At 33.3% G+C, this 18,397-nt stretch overlaps 1 protein-coding gene across 27 annotated transcripts in view; it reads left to right on the top strand.

Moving 5' to 3' along the window:
* The window catches only part of LOC145252572 (IQ motif and SEC7 domain-containing protein 1-like), a 737,205-nt gene that overhangs the window by 627,960 nt on the left and 90,848 nt on the right, over positions 1-18,397 (top strand). For all 27 annotated transcript variants that reach the window (XR_013863619.1, XR_013863618.1, XM_080112202.1 and 24 more), the window contains exons 4-6: positions 751-832; positions 5,604-5,636; positions 6,986-7,160. Coding sequence is in view for 25 of the 27 variants with exons in the window: in XM_080112202.1 (XP_079968328.1) it covers positions 751-832; positions 5,604-5,636; positions 6,986-7,160 (290 nt within the window). In the remaining 2 variants the exon portion in view is untranslated. The remainder of the gene's footprint in view (positions 1-750; positions 833-5,603; positions 5,637-6,985; positions 7,161-18,397) is intronic.

The following is an 18,397-nucleotide window of genomic DNA, read 5'->3' as shown; positions in this document are numbered from 1 at the left end:
GTAAGGAAGCACCAAAACTCGAAATGTTTTTATCATTTTAAAGCCAAAGTAAAATTCTTATCTGAGTTTTCAAATTGTTTAGTTCATTGTTGCAAAGACACGAATGATAGGAAAAAAAAAAAAAAAAAAAAGATTGCTGTACAAAGAAAAAGAGAGAGATAAGGACGGACGGGGGGGGGGGGGTGCTTTCAAGATGGCTTCTGTTAATATTTCTATTACTCTCAAGTTGTACAGCTTGGATTTCTTAGAGAGCTGTTGTATGAAAAAAACAAGGTTCTTGCCGGAGGCAAATCTGTTGTAAAATCACAGGTACACACGATTCGTTTCATGAATGAATGAAATGGAGATTTGTATGTAAGAAAGCTTTTCATTACAACTTGGCATCGTTGCTGAGAAAGAGAGAGAGAGAGAGAAAGAGAGAGAGAGAGGTCACTTTTCTGAATCAGAATGATGAGGAAAACGTCTATAACAAATCCTTCATAGTTTTTGTTTTTATTATCATGCTATTTTATTATTATTTTATTATTTTATATTGTCAATTCTTTTTTCTTTTATGTTTCTATATATATTGAAAGACATTCATAAGATCATGCTGAATACTGTAGTCTCTGTTTGAATGTGTTCAATAGCATTGGATTTTTTATGTGATTTTTTTATGCAGTTGTTAAAGGGAAATATTTAGGTTTCTTGATTAAATTTCAGTAAATCTAATTACCGCCATTTTTTTTTTTTTTTTTTTTTTTTTTCCAGTTATTTTGCTGATGAAATAGATTTGTCAGGACTCCAAGTGGATGTAGCACTTCGAAAATTCCAGTCCTATTTCAGAATGCCGGTCAGTAATATTTTCATATTTTGTTTTTCATTTAAAAATGAAAATAAATAAAAAGGTTGGAACATTTACCAAGGGCCTGTTTTATTTGTTTTTGTTTCTCACATACATGATGATGATGATTGCAACATCTTGTCAGACGAGTGCCACTCCCTCAGACACTTAAAGTCCATGAGCCCAAAAATGACTTTTTTTTTTCGTCCTACCAGGGAATTCACACGCTCAAGCAGGCATGACACTGAAGATGGTCATTGAGATCAATTATTACATGCTTCCAGCATTTCAAGCCTCCACACGTCACAACTTTTCCATCGCCACAGGGCCATTTTTATAGACAAATGCCTGAGGGAGTATCTATACAAAGGTGATGTTACAGAGTCTTAGCTTTGTATGACAGCTAAGTCTCTCTCTCGGTTCAAAATGTTGAGATCCAGCAACGAGCAAGATAGCCAACAACAAGTAATACTGCAGACTAGCTTAATGCGGGTACTGGTCTCCCGCTTTATGTTTTTTTAAATCAGAGATTTGCTTCTTCTAGAAAGGTTGCCTTCACCAGGGCTTACGGGAGCCCTCTCCACCCCAACACACACATACATACACACAAACACACATGGTGCTAGTTGGCCGTTGACCCCGAAAAAGGGTTCATTCGCCCTTTGGAAGGTCTTGTTTTTAATCCTTCAGGGAGACTAGCCACCTTCCTCACCAAACAAGTCTGGTGGGGGAACCAGTTTAGTCGCTGGTGACCCGACCATGAGGCATGTAGTACTGGGTTACATGGTACCAGTAGCATATGACATGACCTGACATAACTCACATACATACATACATGTGTGTGTACATGGTTATAAATAATTAAATAACTTTGAATTACCTTTATTTTAAACATTGTCCCCGGATTAATTCATGAGTATCATATATATTATATATATATTAATTCATGAGTATCATATATATTATATATATATTAATTCATGAGTATCATATATATTATATATATATTAATTCATTAGTATCATATATATATATATATATATATATATATATATATATATATATATATATATATATGATACTCCTCAAAGCTTTACATACTATTGGAATTTTTATTAAATTATTACTCTTGTAAAAAAAAGAAAGATGTCTTAATACATGGCAAGTAAAAATTTTGTCAAGATTTTTTTTATTGTCTTCAAACATTTTTTTTAATACATATATTACCAGCTAGATTATCATTCATTCAAGATTTTGTAATGCTGTATAAATAGTAATCAACAAACACCCACAAACAACTTTAGGTATTGCTAATTTGCATATTTATTTTTTAAATGACTTTTAATAAATTAGTATTTTGTAATATATATTTGATTTGCATTGTCAGATTTTCTTATCTCTATATGCAGTAGTTTTGCTCATGGTAAAACGTATGCGGCTGCAATGTTGAGAGCAGATGCTATATTTTAGTCAAAAAGCTAAGAAACTATAAAAAATATTTTTATGACTACACCAATTTTTAAATGAATGAAAAAAGGAATACCTTCTCATTTTTCTTTTTTCTTTTTTTTTCACGGGGGAGGAGTAAATTTTCATAAGTTTAATGTCCTCCTTTGTCGATAGTGTAGTATATTTTCATTTATCGTGATACATTTCTCTTTTAAAACAATTTTTTTTTGCTCATGTTCACATACTTTGTAGCATATCACCACTTGGACGTAAGAGGCTACTATTTGGGTCCATGTCTAGGAACGATTTACGAGATATTTGTTTATGTTGCATTTAAACTTTTTCATATCAGTACAGCCAGGAAAGTAGGCAGCAGGAAGGGAATTCCAAAGTCTAGCTGTTCGAGGGAAGAAACTATTAGAATAGAAAGCTTTCTGGCATTTAGGGACATCAGCAGTGAAGGGGTGAGATCTTATTGCTAAGCAGGTTTGTCGGGGATATGTACATCTTCTTTGATGTGAGGGTAATATTAGTATATGCTCATTCCTCACGATACCATCCTCCCAGGATTACCTTCTCTTTTTGTTGATTTTTTTGGGGGGGGTAGTGTGCTTTTCTGTTATATCATTCTCGGTCATTATTTACCCCCCTTTGGGGGGGTCATGTATGCACTTTATTCATTATATCATCATCCAGCTAGTCTAACAAAAGTATTTGACTAGGAGGAGTTATATTTGCTCATCATCATGAGTCATGTCTTTCACTTGGTGTGGACTGCGAACTCACGTAACTTATTTTTCATCATTCCTTACAATTCAGGACAAGTTGGTTAATGGACGTCCAACTGTTGAGACGTCCAATCAAAAACATTTTCTCTCCACCTTCTCCTTGGCTTTCTTCTGCCTCTTTTGCCTTTTAACATAAGTTTGACAGACCAGTGGTTGACCGTTTGACATTGCCCAAAAGTTTAAGGGTTTTACTTTTGATTTTATCAAATAGAGGAGGTGGGGAAGTAGTTTAACCAAGGGTAGATATATTTTTTTTTTTTTTTTTTTTCTGATCAGGCATGTCCCGAAACGTATGAAACATATTACTGTGACTGAAACACCTCAATGCGATTGGCTAGTTGTTTAGTCCATGTGATACAATCAAGGTCATATAAAACTACTCGGAAGACATAAATTAAATTAACTTTTACTTTAACAGTTATCGGCACCTGTTTTGATTTTAGAATGATGCTGTGTTTATGGAAAGCTGCCCAACCCAGTCCAATGTCATCTCCTAATCACTAAAAAAAGTCAGTTTATGCCAAAATAAATGAATTAGGTGACCTGTTTGATGCGTTTACTGTGATTTAACTGTAGACATTTTTTTTTTTTTTTTTTACATGGGTGTCACCACTTATCAAGGCCCAGAGGCCACTCGAGGATAAGGGTTAATAGGTATACATTAGTCATTGTGATTTTAGCATAGTAAACAGTGGGAATTTTGTAACTTGGATTGCTTAGGGGGACGATTCAATTAGAACTTGTTCACATTGGACTTTTTCTCTCTTTTTTTTTTTTTTTTTTTCATAGGTATCAACACATTATCAAGGCCAAGAGGCCACTCAAGGATAAGGGTTAAAGAGTGTACAGTAGAAATTGGACAATATAGTAATCATTAGTAATGAAAATTCTGTAAATTTGATAACTTATATGGAACGGCTCATCAAGAACTTATTTACGTTCGACTTGAAGGCAACCATATTGTAGTCAGCCAGAAAGCAGGAAAACGGAAGACAATTCCACAGACGTGCAGTTCTAATAAAAAAGCTTTGTTCATGGAATCTACGTTTAGGTTTAGGCACAGATAAAGAGTGGGGGGAATTATTGATAGTGTTTACAGCTAGACGAGTGTTTCTTGTGAAAGTTTGGCGAAGGGGGACCATAGATTGAAGCTCAGTCAAGCACTTTCCATGAAAATAACGATACATCAGAGACAGACTCGCAACATCTCTTCTGTGAGATAGAGGTTGCAAGGAAGAGAAAAGGACATCTCCTACGAGGCTACGAAGTCTATTTTGAACTCTATCAAGGCAGGACAAGTCCTTTCTAGCAGCTCCTGCCCAGATGTGGCAACAGTATTCCATCCTTGGACGTACCTGGCTCTTATATAGATAGAGAATTGCATCAGCAGTGAGATATCTACTGGATCGATAGAAAGATCCCACCATTTTTCCAGCGGCCTTGGCAACAGATTTGATGTACGTGTTCCATTTAAGATCAGGAGTAATGGTCAAGCCCAGAAGCTTGTCAAAACTTGAGGCCTCCTGAAAACGAGAGCCATTCATTTCAATTGATGCCAGATGGGGATCAGAATGTTGATGATGTAAAGAGAGAAGCTTGGTTTTAGATGCATTAAAAGTAACCAGCCACTCCTTTCCCCATTGTACTACATGCTCAAGATCAGAGGAGAGAGAATTGGAGAGAACTTGGTCGTTTACTGTCTTAGATGTGCTACCATAAATGGTAGTGTCGTCAGCATAAATGTCTACAAATGATGTAAGGATGTGATTTGGAAGATCATTAATGTAGATCAGGAAAAGAGTTGGGCCCAGGATGGACCCCTGAGGGACACCGGCATTAATACTGTGGGCTTCTGATTTTTGCCCCTCAACTTATGAACCTATCAGAAAGAAATGATTTAATAATTGAGAAGACATTTCCAGCTATACCATAGCTAGAGATCTTATGAAGTAAACCTTTATGCCATACCCTATCAAAGGCCTTAGATATGTCAAGAGCAATTGCCCTAGAAAGGTTGCCTCCGTCGAGAGATTTGCTAATCCTAGGAGATATAACTGTAAGCACAATAACTGTAAGCACATCTGCTGTAGATCTAGCAGAACGGAAACCATATTGAGTGTCACTAAGAAGGTTATTTTTGTTGAGATGGTTGATTACATTCTGTTTTTTCTAGGTTTATTTCTAATCCTATCTCTTTTTACATTCTTTGCTAATACATTTCCGTAGGTATTAAACATAACATTAAATTCCTTTTTTAAAAAAATGAACTCAAAAGAAAGAAAAAAAAAAAGCAAAAGAAACTGAGACATGCATGCAAGTATTATGTTTTTTTCTAAACGGTTGACTTCTTGTAAGTAAAAAAACATATATTTGAGCTAAGATTGAAACCAAAACCTAAAGATAGTGAATCGTAGTATGGTTGATTTTGGTAGAAAGTAGATTTACAAATGAATAAAAAACATTTCAAATTGTTTATATACGTTTTTATGTGCCTTCAAAAATTTTAATACAGTTTTTTTTTTTTTTTTTTTTTTTTTTTACAGGGGGAAGCACAAAAAATTGAAAAACTCATGGAGGTTAGTATGAAAGCAATTTCATTGCCCCCCCCCTCTAAAAAAATGTTTAAGAATCACAGCAATAATTCAATTTGTTTGCAAAATATTTAGATTTCTGAAATGAAGTATTTTTTTAAACTTTTCTTTTCCCCTAATTTTTATTGTTTGAAACTGGAAAAAAGTTGATCTTTCTAATTTTGTCGATTAAATTGATTTTTTTTATTGCTTTAAAACCACTTGATCAATTCCAGATTATCTTTCAAAAAAAAAAAATTCTGGTCAGTTTTTGCATGCATAATTTTTATATTGCTCCAGAAAACCAATAAAATTTATGTGTAGCCTTATTTTGACATGGCGTTTTTTTTGTTTGTTTTGTTTTTTTTGTTTTTTCTCTTAAAGATTCTCGTATGTCTACAAGCATCTCTATAAAAGGCTTGGTCCACTTGTTACGGTGCATTTGAGAAATGATTTTCATTGATAGATATATAGATTGAATGAAGGCGTCTTTTTAGATGCGTCCAAGTAATACAAAGCTATAAGAGGCTCTTTTCATCCATTTGGAATGCTTAAGGTTGAAATAACGTTTTCATGGTTAAGCATGCAGATGTTTCATGAGAATAATCAATCCATATTACATTTCTCTTTGTCTGTCTGTCTGTTCTACTTTTCCTCAGACACTACTAGATCGATCAGGCTGAAATTTTGTTTGGACCTTTTTTTTTATAATGTGCAATGGATTAAATATTATGGTATCTATTCGATGCATATTTAGGGATTAATAGGGATTCCACTTTATCTCGGAAACTGATGAAATTTTTTATGAATTTGTGCTATAAGGTGCAAGGAACTAAATATATGCTTACACGAAAAAGGGGAATGACTCCTATTTTTATTTTTAAAAATATGAAAAAGTTATCTCTTTAAGAACTAAAATTTTATTTCTTTTTCTGTTTAAGTTTTAAAAAAATACATAAACAAATAAAAAATAACTAAAATAACTGCACTGCAGCCTGGACAACACCAAGTAGGTATGGTTAGTTAATTTTATAGCTGTAGATATGATACTATAATCCTTAAACTTTAAGGCTTATTTAAGTGTATTTAATTACATCATCGGATTACTTTTTCCACGCTTAAGTTATTCTATAAGCAATAGATTTTTCCTTCAGTCATGTTTCGCATCGAGCTTTGTATAATTTCAACCGATTTTTAAAGGATTTCAAAAGGTGCTAACGATCGCTTTTGTTTTTATGTTAATGTTTTAAAAATTTATTTTTTATATATCTAAAAGTTTGTACATTTATAAGAAAAATATTTTTTGATATTATTTCCAATTGTCCTGATGAAAACAATATTTTCTTTTCTTTTAGGCATTTGCTCATCGATATTGTATATGCAACCCTGACCAAATAAAAAATTTCCGAAACCCAGACACGATCTTCCTGCTGGCTTTTGCTATTATCATGCTCAATACAGACCTGCATAATTCCAACATCAAATCGGAAAAGAGAATGAAACTAGAAGATTTTATTAAAAACCTTCGAGGTAAATATTTCTTTTTTATCTGTCCGTTTTCTTTTTTTGTCCTCTTTCTCGTTAAGACTTGAAGGCACGTCTTGTTAATTGTTAACTGCGGAGAATTATACCATCTTTATATAATGTACATTTATTAATTATCTATTATAAAAAGAGTTGTCTGTCTGTTCTGCTAAAAGTCAGAAACTGCACAAGACATGCACAAAGCTGATATTTTCTTTTTCGATACCTCAGACCAAAATATGATCATATTATTTGGACTATTCAGACTATTGTTCTCATCTTGGGTGTTGTTTTCACAACGGTTTGGTCAATATAACCTCCGAACTTCAAGTATATCTTGTAAAACTTTGGAATCTGCACAGAATTTCAAACAAAACCTTTTATTTAATCCAAGGAGGTAGCCTGCTCTCGTTCCGTTAGCCATGACCATGTGGAAATCCTAAGTAATTCACAGTTGTGTTTTGAATGTCACCCACACTGAGGATTGAACCTTCAACCACTAGGCAAGTGTAACCAAGTACTTTATCCACTATGCCACAGGTTCTCAGTCCTCGGTGTGGCCGAGACTTAAAATACAATGACTTCTACTCAGTCATGGCTGATGCAATGAGAGCATGTTACCCCCGTGGATTAAATGAAGAATTCTGTTCAACAAGGTAAACTTGTGGAAGGTCAAGGGTTACATTGACCAAAATGTTATAAAAATAAAACTCAAGATAAGAACGCTAGTTCAAATAATAAAAATGATCAATCCTTATCTCAAAGATTTAGACACAGAATATGATTTTATTTTTTGTGATATTAATTCTTGTAAAAGTTATCAGAAACAAAATTAGTTGTGGTGAGGGTGTTTTTTTTTTTGTTTTTTTTTTTTTCAGCGACATTTGGTCTTAAAAGCAAACTAAAAAAAAAAAAAATTGATCAGAGATTAAATTGATTAAAGTGTCGTATTTGTTTTGTTAGAGTAGAGAAAATCCTTCTTGAGAGAGAAGAGCATGTGGAAAGAAATTTTCAAAGGAAAATATTACACACACACACACCCTGTTTTGCGCCATGCATAATTCAATAAAAACATTAATTATTGATAAATATTCTTTATTTAGTCATTTCCTTTTATGAAAATTATTCCAGACAAAGCATGAAGCCACTTGATGTAAGGAGCTATAAAAAAACATTACCTTGAGGTCAAAAACTAGCCAACAATGAATGTTTAATCATGGCCCAGAAAACAGCAATTCTTCTCCCTTTGTCAGAAAATTAACTCATGGAATGTGAGGACTAAAAGAAAATAAGAGAAGCAAAGAGTTAGTAATTTGCAAAAGTTTTTATTCAAATAAAATATTTAGTGATAAAAAAAATAAATTATTTTTGTAATTTAAAGTAAATGTTGTATGTGATGATTTATGGAAGCGAAATCTGAGCAGTAAGAGTTGAGGATATGTGTTGCATGGAGAGGAACACTAACTATATAATAGAGTCTTAAAGACAGGTTTTGATCTCGTGACCACAGAGAAAGATTAAATCTGGACAGTATATGGAGATGTGTGCAGAAGAGGAAGCTTGATTAGTTTGGTCACAGTTAAAGAATGAATGAGAGTGCTAAGGTTAGTAGATGTAGAACAGTTAAAGTAACAAGGTCAGTTGGCAGAGAAAGATCAAGGAAAACAATTGAGGTGAAGAATGAATTTGAGAACAAGAGGGATAAAAAAAAATCCTGGCCAGAGATAGGTTAGTTTGGAAGTCAATTTCTAAAAATTGTCCAATGCATGTAACGTAAACATTAAATTGATGATGATGATAAATGATTGTCGTGATAATTAAACTACTGGGCAGAAAATTGTAGAAACCCAGCATGGACTGATATTTGAGCTATCCAACAAATTAAACCACATGTTCAAAATGTTGAAGCTTTATTTTATGCTATCAAGAACCGGCGTTGCCCAGGATTGAATGAGGAACATTATGTACCTAGCTCATAACATCATATCTTTTTACTTCTGTTAAGAAGGTCATGTATTTGTTTGAATTTGTTATTATGCTTGACCAATCGCCACCAAACTTGGTCAAAATATCAGTCATAGTCTCACTTATAACTGATTTAATTTTGGAATATTTGGGTCAAAGGTCACAGTCATAATTTGGTGATAACTTGAGTTCTGTATTATTTAAACTACTGTTCTCATCTTGATTGTTTTTTGTACAACATTTATGGGGCCCAAAATTCATACCAGAATTGTTTGCAAGAATCTGTGATGTAACGGATAAAGTACGAGGTAAAATTCAATTGTAAGTGACACTCTTCTGGAGGTTGAAAGTTCAACCTTTGGTGCAGGCAATACAAAGAATATAACTGTGAATTACTTAACACTTCTACGTGGTCATGGCTGGCAAAGCGAGAGCATGCTAATTCCATGGATTAAATAAAAGGTTCTTGAAATTCTGTGTAATTTCTCAAGTTCGACAAGATACACCTGAAAAAGGTTGGGGGTTATATTGGCCAAAACAAGCAAATAAATTTAAAAATGAGAATAATAGTCAGAATTATACTAATAATTAGGGCTATGACAACAGCATATTCTTTTCATTGTTTTGACTCTCAAGTATATATCCAACACAGACAAAATCAACCGAGAACCACATCACTCTATATAAAAACACTAGCGAGGGGTACCCAGCGTTGCCCGGGTGTTTGTAGGTGTGTGTGAAAAAAAAACAGGTGCCCGTGAAAAAAAAAAAAGCCTTGGAAGTTGGAAAATAGTAAAGTGTGAAAAAAAAAAAAAAACAGGTGCGCGTTTTTGATTGACGTGACGGCGATAGCTATTCAGCAGTTAGCATTTTGTGCGGGACAGTTTTTAATGAGGTCAATAAAAACCCGCTCCCTCGTCTCGAAATGGAAGCTACCATCTGATATGACGAAGTCGACAGTGACCAAACATTAATTAGCTCTCTAGAGACCACTGGCTCTGGGCCTGTGATTAGAGTCAAGTTTCGCTTTTTGTTTATACCGAAAACCGAATGTAATGCGTGCCGATGCAGGGAAATGTGGAATAATTAACATTTGAAAGTCAATAAAATTAAATAGACAGGCGAGCTCCGTGGTTAACTGCGAGATATTACAATTTATAGATGATATAAAGAGTTTTAAGAAGTTGCGAAGCGAGCGAGCGCTTCTCTGAAAGAAGCCTTTTGTGGACATCGAGAAAAAGCGTACATACATACATACATACATTTTCGCTTTTATATTTATAGATATATCAATGGCTATATACCTGAGAATCAAAACAAGGAAAAGAATATGCTGTTGTCATAGCTCTACTAATGATACACATTAACGATCCTCATCTCAAAAATTTAGAAAAACTTTGATTTTGTTCACTACTTATGTTGTAGCCGATCAAATCCCACATATTCAATGACCTTGACCTTTTCTGTCATGTTTGAGATTTGACAAAATTCCAACTTAAGTTCTAAAACAAAGGTATGCAGTTTAATTAATGACTTCTTGCTTATTCTTATTTATAAAATTCAAGTTTTGGAATGGGGCTAACGAGTTTAGTAGGAAGGAGTGAAAATGGCAGAAGAAAATGATATAAAGCACGCAAACGATATAATTAACAAAATACCTCATCTTAGAAATATCGTCAATTAATAGATATTCGCATACAACAAAAGTCCTATCTCACCCTGAAGAACCAATTCCATTCAATTTTTTTTTCTTCTTTTATGATTCTTGCAATGTTAATTATGCCTTCAATCGACTACTGAATCGACTCTTGTTGTGCTGCATCACTCCTGCTTGATTGAGAGACCGCCAGCCACACACCCTTCCCTATTTTTTCATTCGTTTAATATGTTTCTCTTTGTGACACTTAATTTGCCTAAAGAAAGAAGTCTTTTGCACACGTGCATGTATGTGTGTATCGCCATCATTCAATTGACATGGCTGCTGTGACAAGTATTCATTTGTGATCCTGCTGGAGAGCAGGGAAGGAATGTGTAAGATCACAGCACAAATAAAATTAAACGAAATCACTTTGCTCTGTGATGAAACAAACAGCTTCTGCTAATTTTATTTATTTCTTCCCCCTCCTCTCTCTCTCTTTCCCTCCATCTCTCTAATTAAAATTTATCATTTCATTACCTTTAACCCTCCATCATTTTCAATCTGTCTTTTCTAATATAAAAATCTCAAGTTATTTTTGCCAAAATAATAATTTACTAGCGAATGCCATGATGCTTTCTAGAACAATCTGTATAATTTTCTGTTAATAATGATATTCCTTTTGAAATAATAACTGTCTTTCAAGGTCAACACTCTTAAGAAACAAAACTCTCCTGCTATAAAAATAATTGTAGTTATCAACTTAATATTCTTTAAATAAATGAAACGAATTTGTATTTTCTTTAAAATCCTAGCAATTTAATTCCTATTGAATTATAAATATTCTATGTTCTTGCTGTAAGAGTAATTGTAGGGTACATATTTTTGAAATCAATAAAATGTCACTTTTTGAAATGTTTTGCTTTAAAATTGTACTGTTTTAGTCAATGGAGCAACATTATTTGATTTTGGAACAATTCAGTGAACATATCTGGTGATTGGGCAATCTCGCTTTTAAAATGTGTGAAAGGTACATACAACCATGAGATGACTTAGCATATTATTATATTGATTACATTCTTAACTCCAAAAGTCCAAATTTGTTTTCTTCATTCTTTATAAGCAATTCAGTTAAAATCATGGAAATGTCTTATTCTTGTTTGGGGTACATATACTAGCAGAGTTACTCGATTCTGGCTGGATGATGCATAAGACGATAAATATTGGTAAACAATCGAATTTTGAATATGTTCGGATCATCTAGGTGTAAAGATGGGCTATTATTGCTCACCATCAGGAAAAAAGGAAATTCCAATTTAGATTCTTTTTACGAGAAAAAAAAGGACAACTTTCATCTATGGTCTCAAAGAAATTGTAATGTTGTAACGTGTGTGCCAGAACTTGTTTCTAGTTAAGTGTTTCATTTTTGGTTAGACTCTGATTAAAAAAAGTTTTTTTGTTAAATTATAAGACAAAAAAAGACCCAACCTTTTATTCATTTAAAACAGGACTGAAACATCCGCATGAATCTTATGATTCCGATTATGCCGTTTTTGTTTTTGCCAGAAGATCAGGCACGACACCTTTTTGTTTTATAAATTCCGTACCCATGTACCCATGACTCATTGGGTCACAACCGCTATTTGTTTCAATTTGCTTCCATTTGAAAACTCATGAATTGTGACATACGGAACTATTAAACTTGACATAGTGATATGAGACAAGGAGAAAGAAGCAACCTTAGTAGAAGTCAGGGCTCCCAATGATGCAGGATTAAACAAAGCTAAAAGGAAAAAGATAAGGAAATACCAAGGTCTTATGTATGTCATGAAAAGAAACTGGAATCTTAGGAAGATCTCCATCATTCCAATAATTATAGGAACAACTGAACTCGTGTAAAAGAATTTCAAATACTACCTGCAAATATACCCGGTGAACCAAGTGCAAGAGAGATTCAAACAATTGCATTTAAAGGGACAGTTAGAATCTTAAAAAGATCTCTCGGTGTTTGGAATGCATAAGATAGCGGGTAAATGTCTAGTATCTGGTAGGATGCCCCATTCCCAGCTAGAACAAAATAGGATATAATTGAAATTCTTTTTTCATAATTAAGTCTTTTTACAACTATATGATTCTTCTGGATAATAATAGAAATAATTTTTGCTAATCCGCATACATTTTTATGAACGCACTATGTACATTAGTTGGAAGGCAAGAATAAATTTATATTTACCTCAAATTATTGGTTTGTTTTATACTTACGGCAGAAATGAAGAGATAGGTAAGAGAGTGATGGATGACTTGTTCAGTTAATTATAAACTATCGCTAATTAAAATAAAACAGAATTTTTTTTGCAAACACAACTCAGTTCCAGAACCGAGATGTACTTTTGCATGTATTTTGTGTTATTAAAGTATGTGTGTACGTGTGTGAACTTTATGGAAACAAAAGTTGATTAATTTTCATTTAATATACAGATCCTTTAAAAGAAAATGATTTTTCTTAAATATCATTAATTTATCCAAGCATAAAAATAATCCAGCAGTCAGAAAAAGGTTAACAACACTAATATCTTAGTTAAAAATTTACTTTTTACAAATACTAATTCTAATATGATCTTTATAGTTAGTTAACATGCTTGAAAAAATAGTTAAAAAGTTAAATGCAGTAAATATTTTTTGTGTTAAAATGTATATTTTGATTAACAACTGTTTTTTGGGTTTTTTTTTTTTTTTTTTGGTCAAATACACATTTTCTGATTAATAAAAATGTGAGTAAACATTGGAATATATCAAATAACACCATAACAATTATCTTTTTTTATTATTTGTTTATTACTAAAATATCAAATGAAAATTATTTGTTTTTGTGTAAAAAAAAAAACGTCTACAGGTTCATTAATTGCTTCTAAGAAGGCTGGTAGTTTTGTTCAATAAAAGGAATGCAAGATCTCAATTATAAAAGAAAAAAAAAACAACTTTAAAATCTTTAGGTTTAAATACTTTACTTGAGAGAAGCTGAAGGGAAATTTAATGGAGACTTTTAAAATAATTGGATTTGTAAATCTAATTTATAAAACTCATTATGTCTGTCTCCATATTTTCAAACTTTATCCGTTCTGAAACTAAGTCGCAAAGTGGCATTAGGGGCCTCAAATGATTGGATTTTTTATGGACCGTTCATTTATGGGTCTTTAGTTGGTTAAAATAGTTTTTTAATTGAAAAAAGTTTTGTACATTCATCTTAGTTTATTTTTAATCAGTTCATATGCATGTTATATTGGTACAGTGGTAACATCACCAGCTTTGAATGCTATGGTGTTGCTTTTAGTTTCGATTCTAGTTGATGGCACCCAAATACTTTTTTTTACTTTTGAAATCTATAATAATATATACAAAATCTGGGCAAATTAAAATGTCATATTTAAGCCGGGCGCCCTCCCCTCTTGCTAATATATATGTATATCTTTCCTTACAGAAGAAATGTATTGGGTACCGAACTCTGGCACACACTTGGATTTTTTTCTCATCTTGAGTGATTTGCACAGCGTTTCGGTCGATGTTCAGAGATACACCTTCTTCAGGTGTATCTTGTTGAACTCTGAAATGTTTGCCAAACTTGGGAATGTGAATGGAATTTCGAATGGAACCATTTATTTACTTCATGGGGATAGCATGCTCTTGTTCCATTGGTCATGATTTCCTAAATAATTTGAAATTGTATTTTTCGATTGCTTACACTCGGAATTCAACCTTTCACCTTTAGGAGAATATCTCTTTTACAATTGATTTTTCCAAGTACTCTAACCACTGTGCCATGGGTCCTTGCGCAAACATTGTGAAAATGACATTCAAGATGAGAGCAGTAGTCTGATGAATCCAAATAATATGAATAATCCATCCTCATCTAAAAAATCCAGAAACGTCAGAGGAAATGTTTTTAGAACAAATTCATTAACAGTTTAAAAAAAAAAAAAAATTTAGCACTCCCATTCTTTTTAGTATTGAACAAATTCAGAAATAATAGTAAAAGCATAAATTTACATTTTTGAAGTTTAACTGATGAAAGATTTAAGAGAATTGTATCTATATTTCTATTTTATAATTTGTGTGTCTCAACTATAATTTTACTGATTTCTGAAGGAGTGGCAAACAATTCTCAAGGAGAACCTTAAAAAAAAAAAAAGAATTTCTGGGTGCACTCTTACCCAAGCACGTTAAGCTTCATTGGAAATTAATTTCAAAGGCAGACATTCTTTCTATTGTAATTAAATTAATTGTTCTCTTATCCTTTTTCTGCTCGTTTTCAAAATCAATTTATTATTACACACACACACACACACACCTCTTTTTCTCTCACATACATTTCTCTCTCTCTCTCTCTCACGCACATATCTCTCTCTCTCTCTCTCTCACGCACATATCTCTCTCTCTCTCTCACGCACATATCTCTCTCTCTCACGCACATATCTCTCTCTCTCACACATGCATCTCTCTCTTTCTCATAGTGCTTTCATGAAAAATATTTTAAAACAAAGGAATTTTCTTTTCAATTAAATTTGTGTTAAAATAATTAGTTAATACAAATAATTCAAACTATTATTCAGATCCAATTTCAAGTTAGTTTTCCTGTTAAACCCTTTTATTTATTTTAGATGCCCAATTATTTCCTAATTTGTTTTAGTTCGAAATGTCTTCTCTTTGAAAATGAAAATTTGTATCTTAAGCAAATTTATATTCAACTTTCCTTTAAGTTAAAATTAATAACAATAGCATATTTTTCCCCTTGGCACCAATGACTACAAAGTCTAGACCATTCTTGAAATGGCCTTTTTCCTGTTGACTGTAGTGTTTTGTTGGCCGTGTGCAGTTCTAGAAGGTTCATCTTCCCAGGCTTTGCCTTCTCACTTTGAGAATGGAATGTCAATGCGGCTGGCCAGGCATTTCTTGTAAACCAGAGTGCTCCTCCTTAGGGGCGCTAACTCTTCCATTACTCTTCTCGACCTTTGTGTCGCATCTTCACGCTGTGGGAGATAAATACCAGCAATAACATATGAAGAAGATTTGGTAACTTATATTTTTAATATTAATTTTGATTTTATTCACAGCTATTTGTATCTTAAAAAAAACAAACAATGTTTTAAATGTGACCTGATAAATTCAAATATATTTGCAATTAATCTGTTTACAAAGCACCCCTGGTGCTACCAGATCAGGCTGTCTACTGACTTCCTGAGATGAAACGCACCTACATAGATGTCTTTGTTTTTTTATTCCCTTTTGCAAAACTTAGTCATGTTCTGCGAAAACAAAAACAAAAACAACATTCTCCTCCCCCTCCCCTCCCTCGTTTTCTTTTTCCTTCACCTCCTCACCTTTTTTTTTGCCTAGTTGGTAGGGCGATAGAACATACCAACTGCCCCCCTGCAGAGGGTAAAAATCCTTCAATGGGACCACCAGTTGACCGTTGGTGGCAACCCGTAATGCATTAAGAACGGGATCCTGGTGGTTGAGTGGAACATGCCTAGGAAATAATAACATGATACTACAACACACCACTTTGGCCCTTACTAGGCTAGACGGGAGGTTGGATAGGCCCGATCCAATCAATCGGTTGGTCATGACAAGCACTAATTCAGACAATCCAAACAAAAACACACTAACACTCAACATAAACAATAAACTGAATTAATAAGCGATGGCTGAAGGGTCAATCAAGCTGGGAAAAAGGTAACCATCAGGAATAATAAAAATACAGGGAAATCCCATACTTGGGTGGGCATAACCATATATTGTGAATGCTTGGAAACCTCCCCATGTTTGAGTATACCAGCTATGTAGCCCTGGAGAACCGAGGCGAATGGGATTTACCCCCTCATAGTTCTTCCCCATAAGGGGCTCCGAGGAGGGTGGGGAGCATGGCTGATGAATTTTTCAAAAATTATTATGAATACCAAAAAATCCAAGAGACCACACACAGAAATTGACTCTGACAGCGACAATGAAGATACAAACTTTCCAAGATTCATCGTGCTAGAAGCAACGTCTAATATACCGTTAACTAAAATGTCACCCTTCATTATCCAAAAGGTAATATCAAGCAAAATAACACCTAAAAATGTCAAAAAATTAAGGAATGGTACCATATTGGTAGAAGTACTAAATAAAAAACAGGCCAAAACTCTACTTCAACTACAAAAATTGCATGAAACAAACATCAAAGCTTATCCACACCAAACACTAAACTACTCCAAAGGAGTCATAAAAAACCAGGAAATCTCCGTCTGCACAACAGAAGAAATCAAAACAGAACTAAAAAACCAAGGGGTCACAGATGTAAAAAGAATCACATTTAAAAAAAAAGGAGAGGTAATATATACAAACACTTATATATTAACATTCAATTATCCTCAAATACCAGAGACCATCAATATAGGTTATGAAAGAACGAAAATAGAACAATACATCCCAAAACCTTTACAATGCTACAACTGCCAAAAGTTTGGACATAATAAAGACCAATGTCTAAGATGCTTCACATGTGGAAACTGCAGTGAAAAAAACCCAGACCACGATGAAGAAGACTGTCCAAATAAAACCAAATGCACAAACTGTCAAGAAGAGCACCACTCTCACTCAAAACAGTGCAAAATATATAATCAAGAGAAGGAAATAATAACAATCAAATATCAAAAAAATATAACCTTCCAAGAAGCCCGCAAAGAAGTCACAAATCGCACCAAAAACTCATATGCCACAATAACCCAACAAGCAAACAAAATGTACAACTACAATGAACTAAACCTTGCTCCAGAAATTGCAAACCTAGCAAAAGAACTAAAGAACATACTTGAAGAATTAAAATCTTTTTTATCAGAACTGAAAATAAACTCCAACAGCCAAATAAAAGTCAGAAACGAACAACCCAGTATAAAAGAAAACGAAACAAAGGAAATCAGAAAAACTTCCATCAATATTGAGGAATCAATCCCTAAAGAAATGAAACCTCCTCAATTATCAAAACGTGAAAGATCCAAGTCACAAACAAGGACAAAAACAGATGTTAAAAATAAACACACAACAACAGAAAAAATGGAAATAGAACAGAACAACAAAAAAACTACCCCCCAAAAACAAAATGACAAGCAAAAAACAGAATTAGTATTAATTGAAAATGAAAATAAATTCGAACTAGTTGAAACTGATAGCCAAAAAAGACAGTCAAGACAAAGTAAATCTAAAAGTCCCAGACCAAAACCCAAAAAAAGCCTCTCACCAGAAACAAGAAACAGACCATCCACTTCCAAAAGAAACACCCAAACTAACATCGAAACTATGGACGTAGACATAAACACCAACAGTCCAAAACCAAAAGAAAATATAAACCATGACTAACAAAATCCTACAGTGGAACATAAGAGGATTAAAAATTAATATCGAAGAAATGCAAATACTTATCAAATCCTTATGTCCTGCAATAATTTGCCTACAGGAAACACACTTAAAAGAAAATGACAAAATTAACATAAAACACTACTCAATATACAACCACATAAACAAATTATCATGTAAAGCCACCGGTGGATCATCAATACTGATAAACGAAAACATTCCACACAGCAAAGTGAACTTAAAAACAAAT

Source organism: Euprymna scolopes, chromosome 29 (assembly GCF_053919585.1).
Source record: "Euprymna scolopes isolate OS-2025 chromosome 29, ASM5391958v1, whole genome shotgun sequence".
Classification (NCBI taxonomy): domain Eukaryota; kingdom Metazoa; phylum Mollusca; class Cephalopoda; order Sepiida; family Sepiolidae; genus Euprymna; species Euprymna scolopes.
Note: the sequence above shows the minus strand (reverse complement) of the source record. Positions and strands in the feature narration are given on the sequence as shown.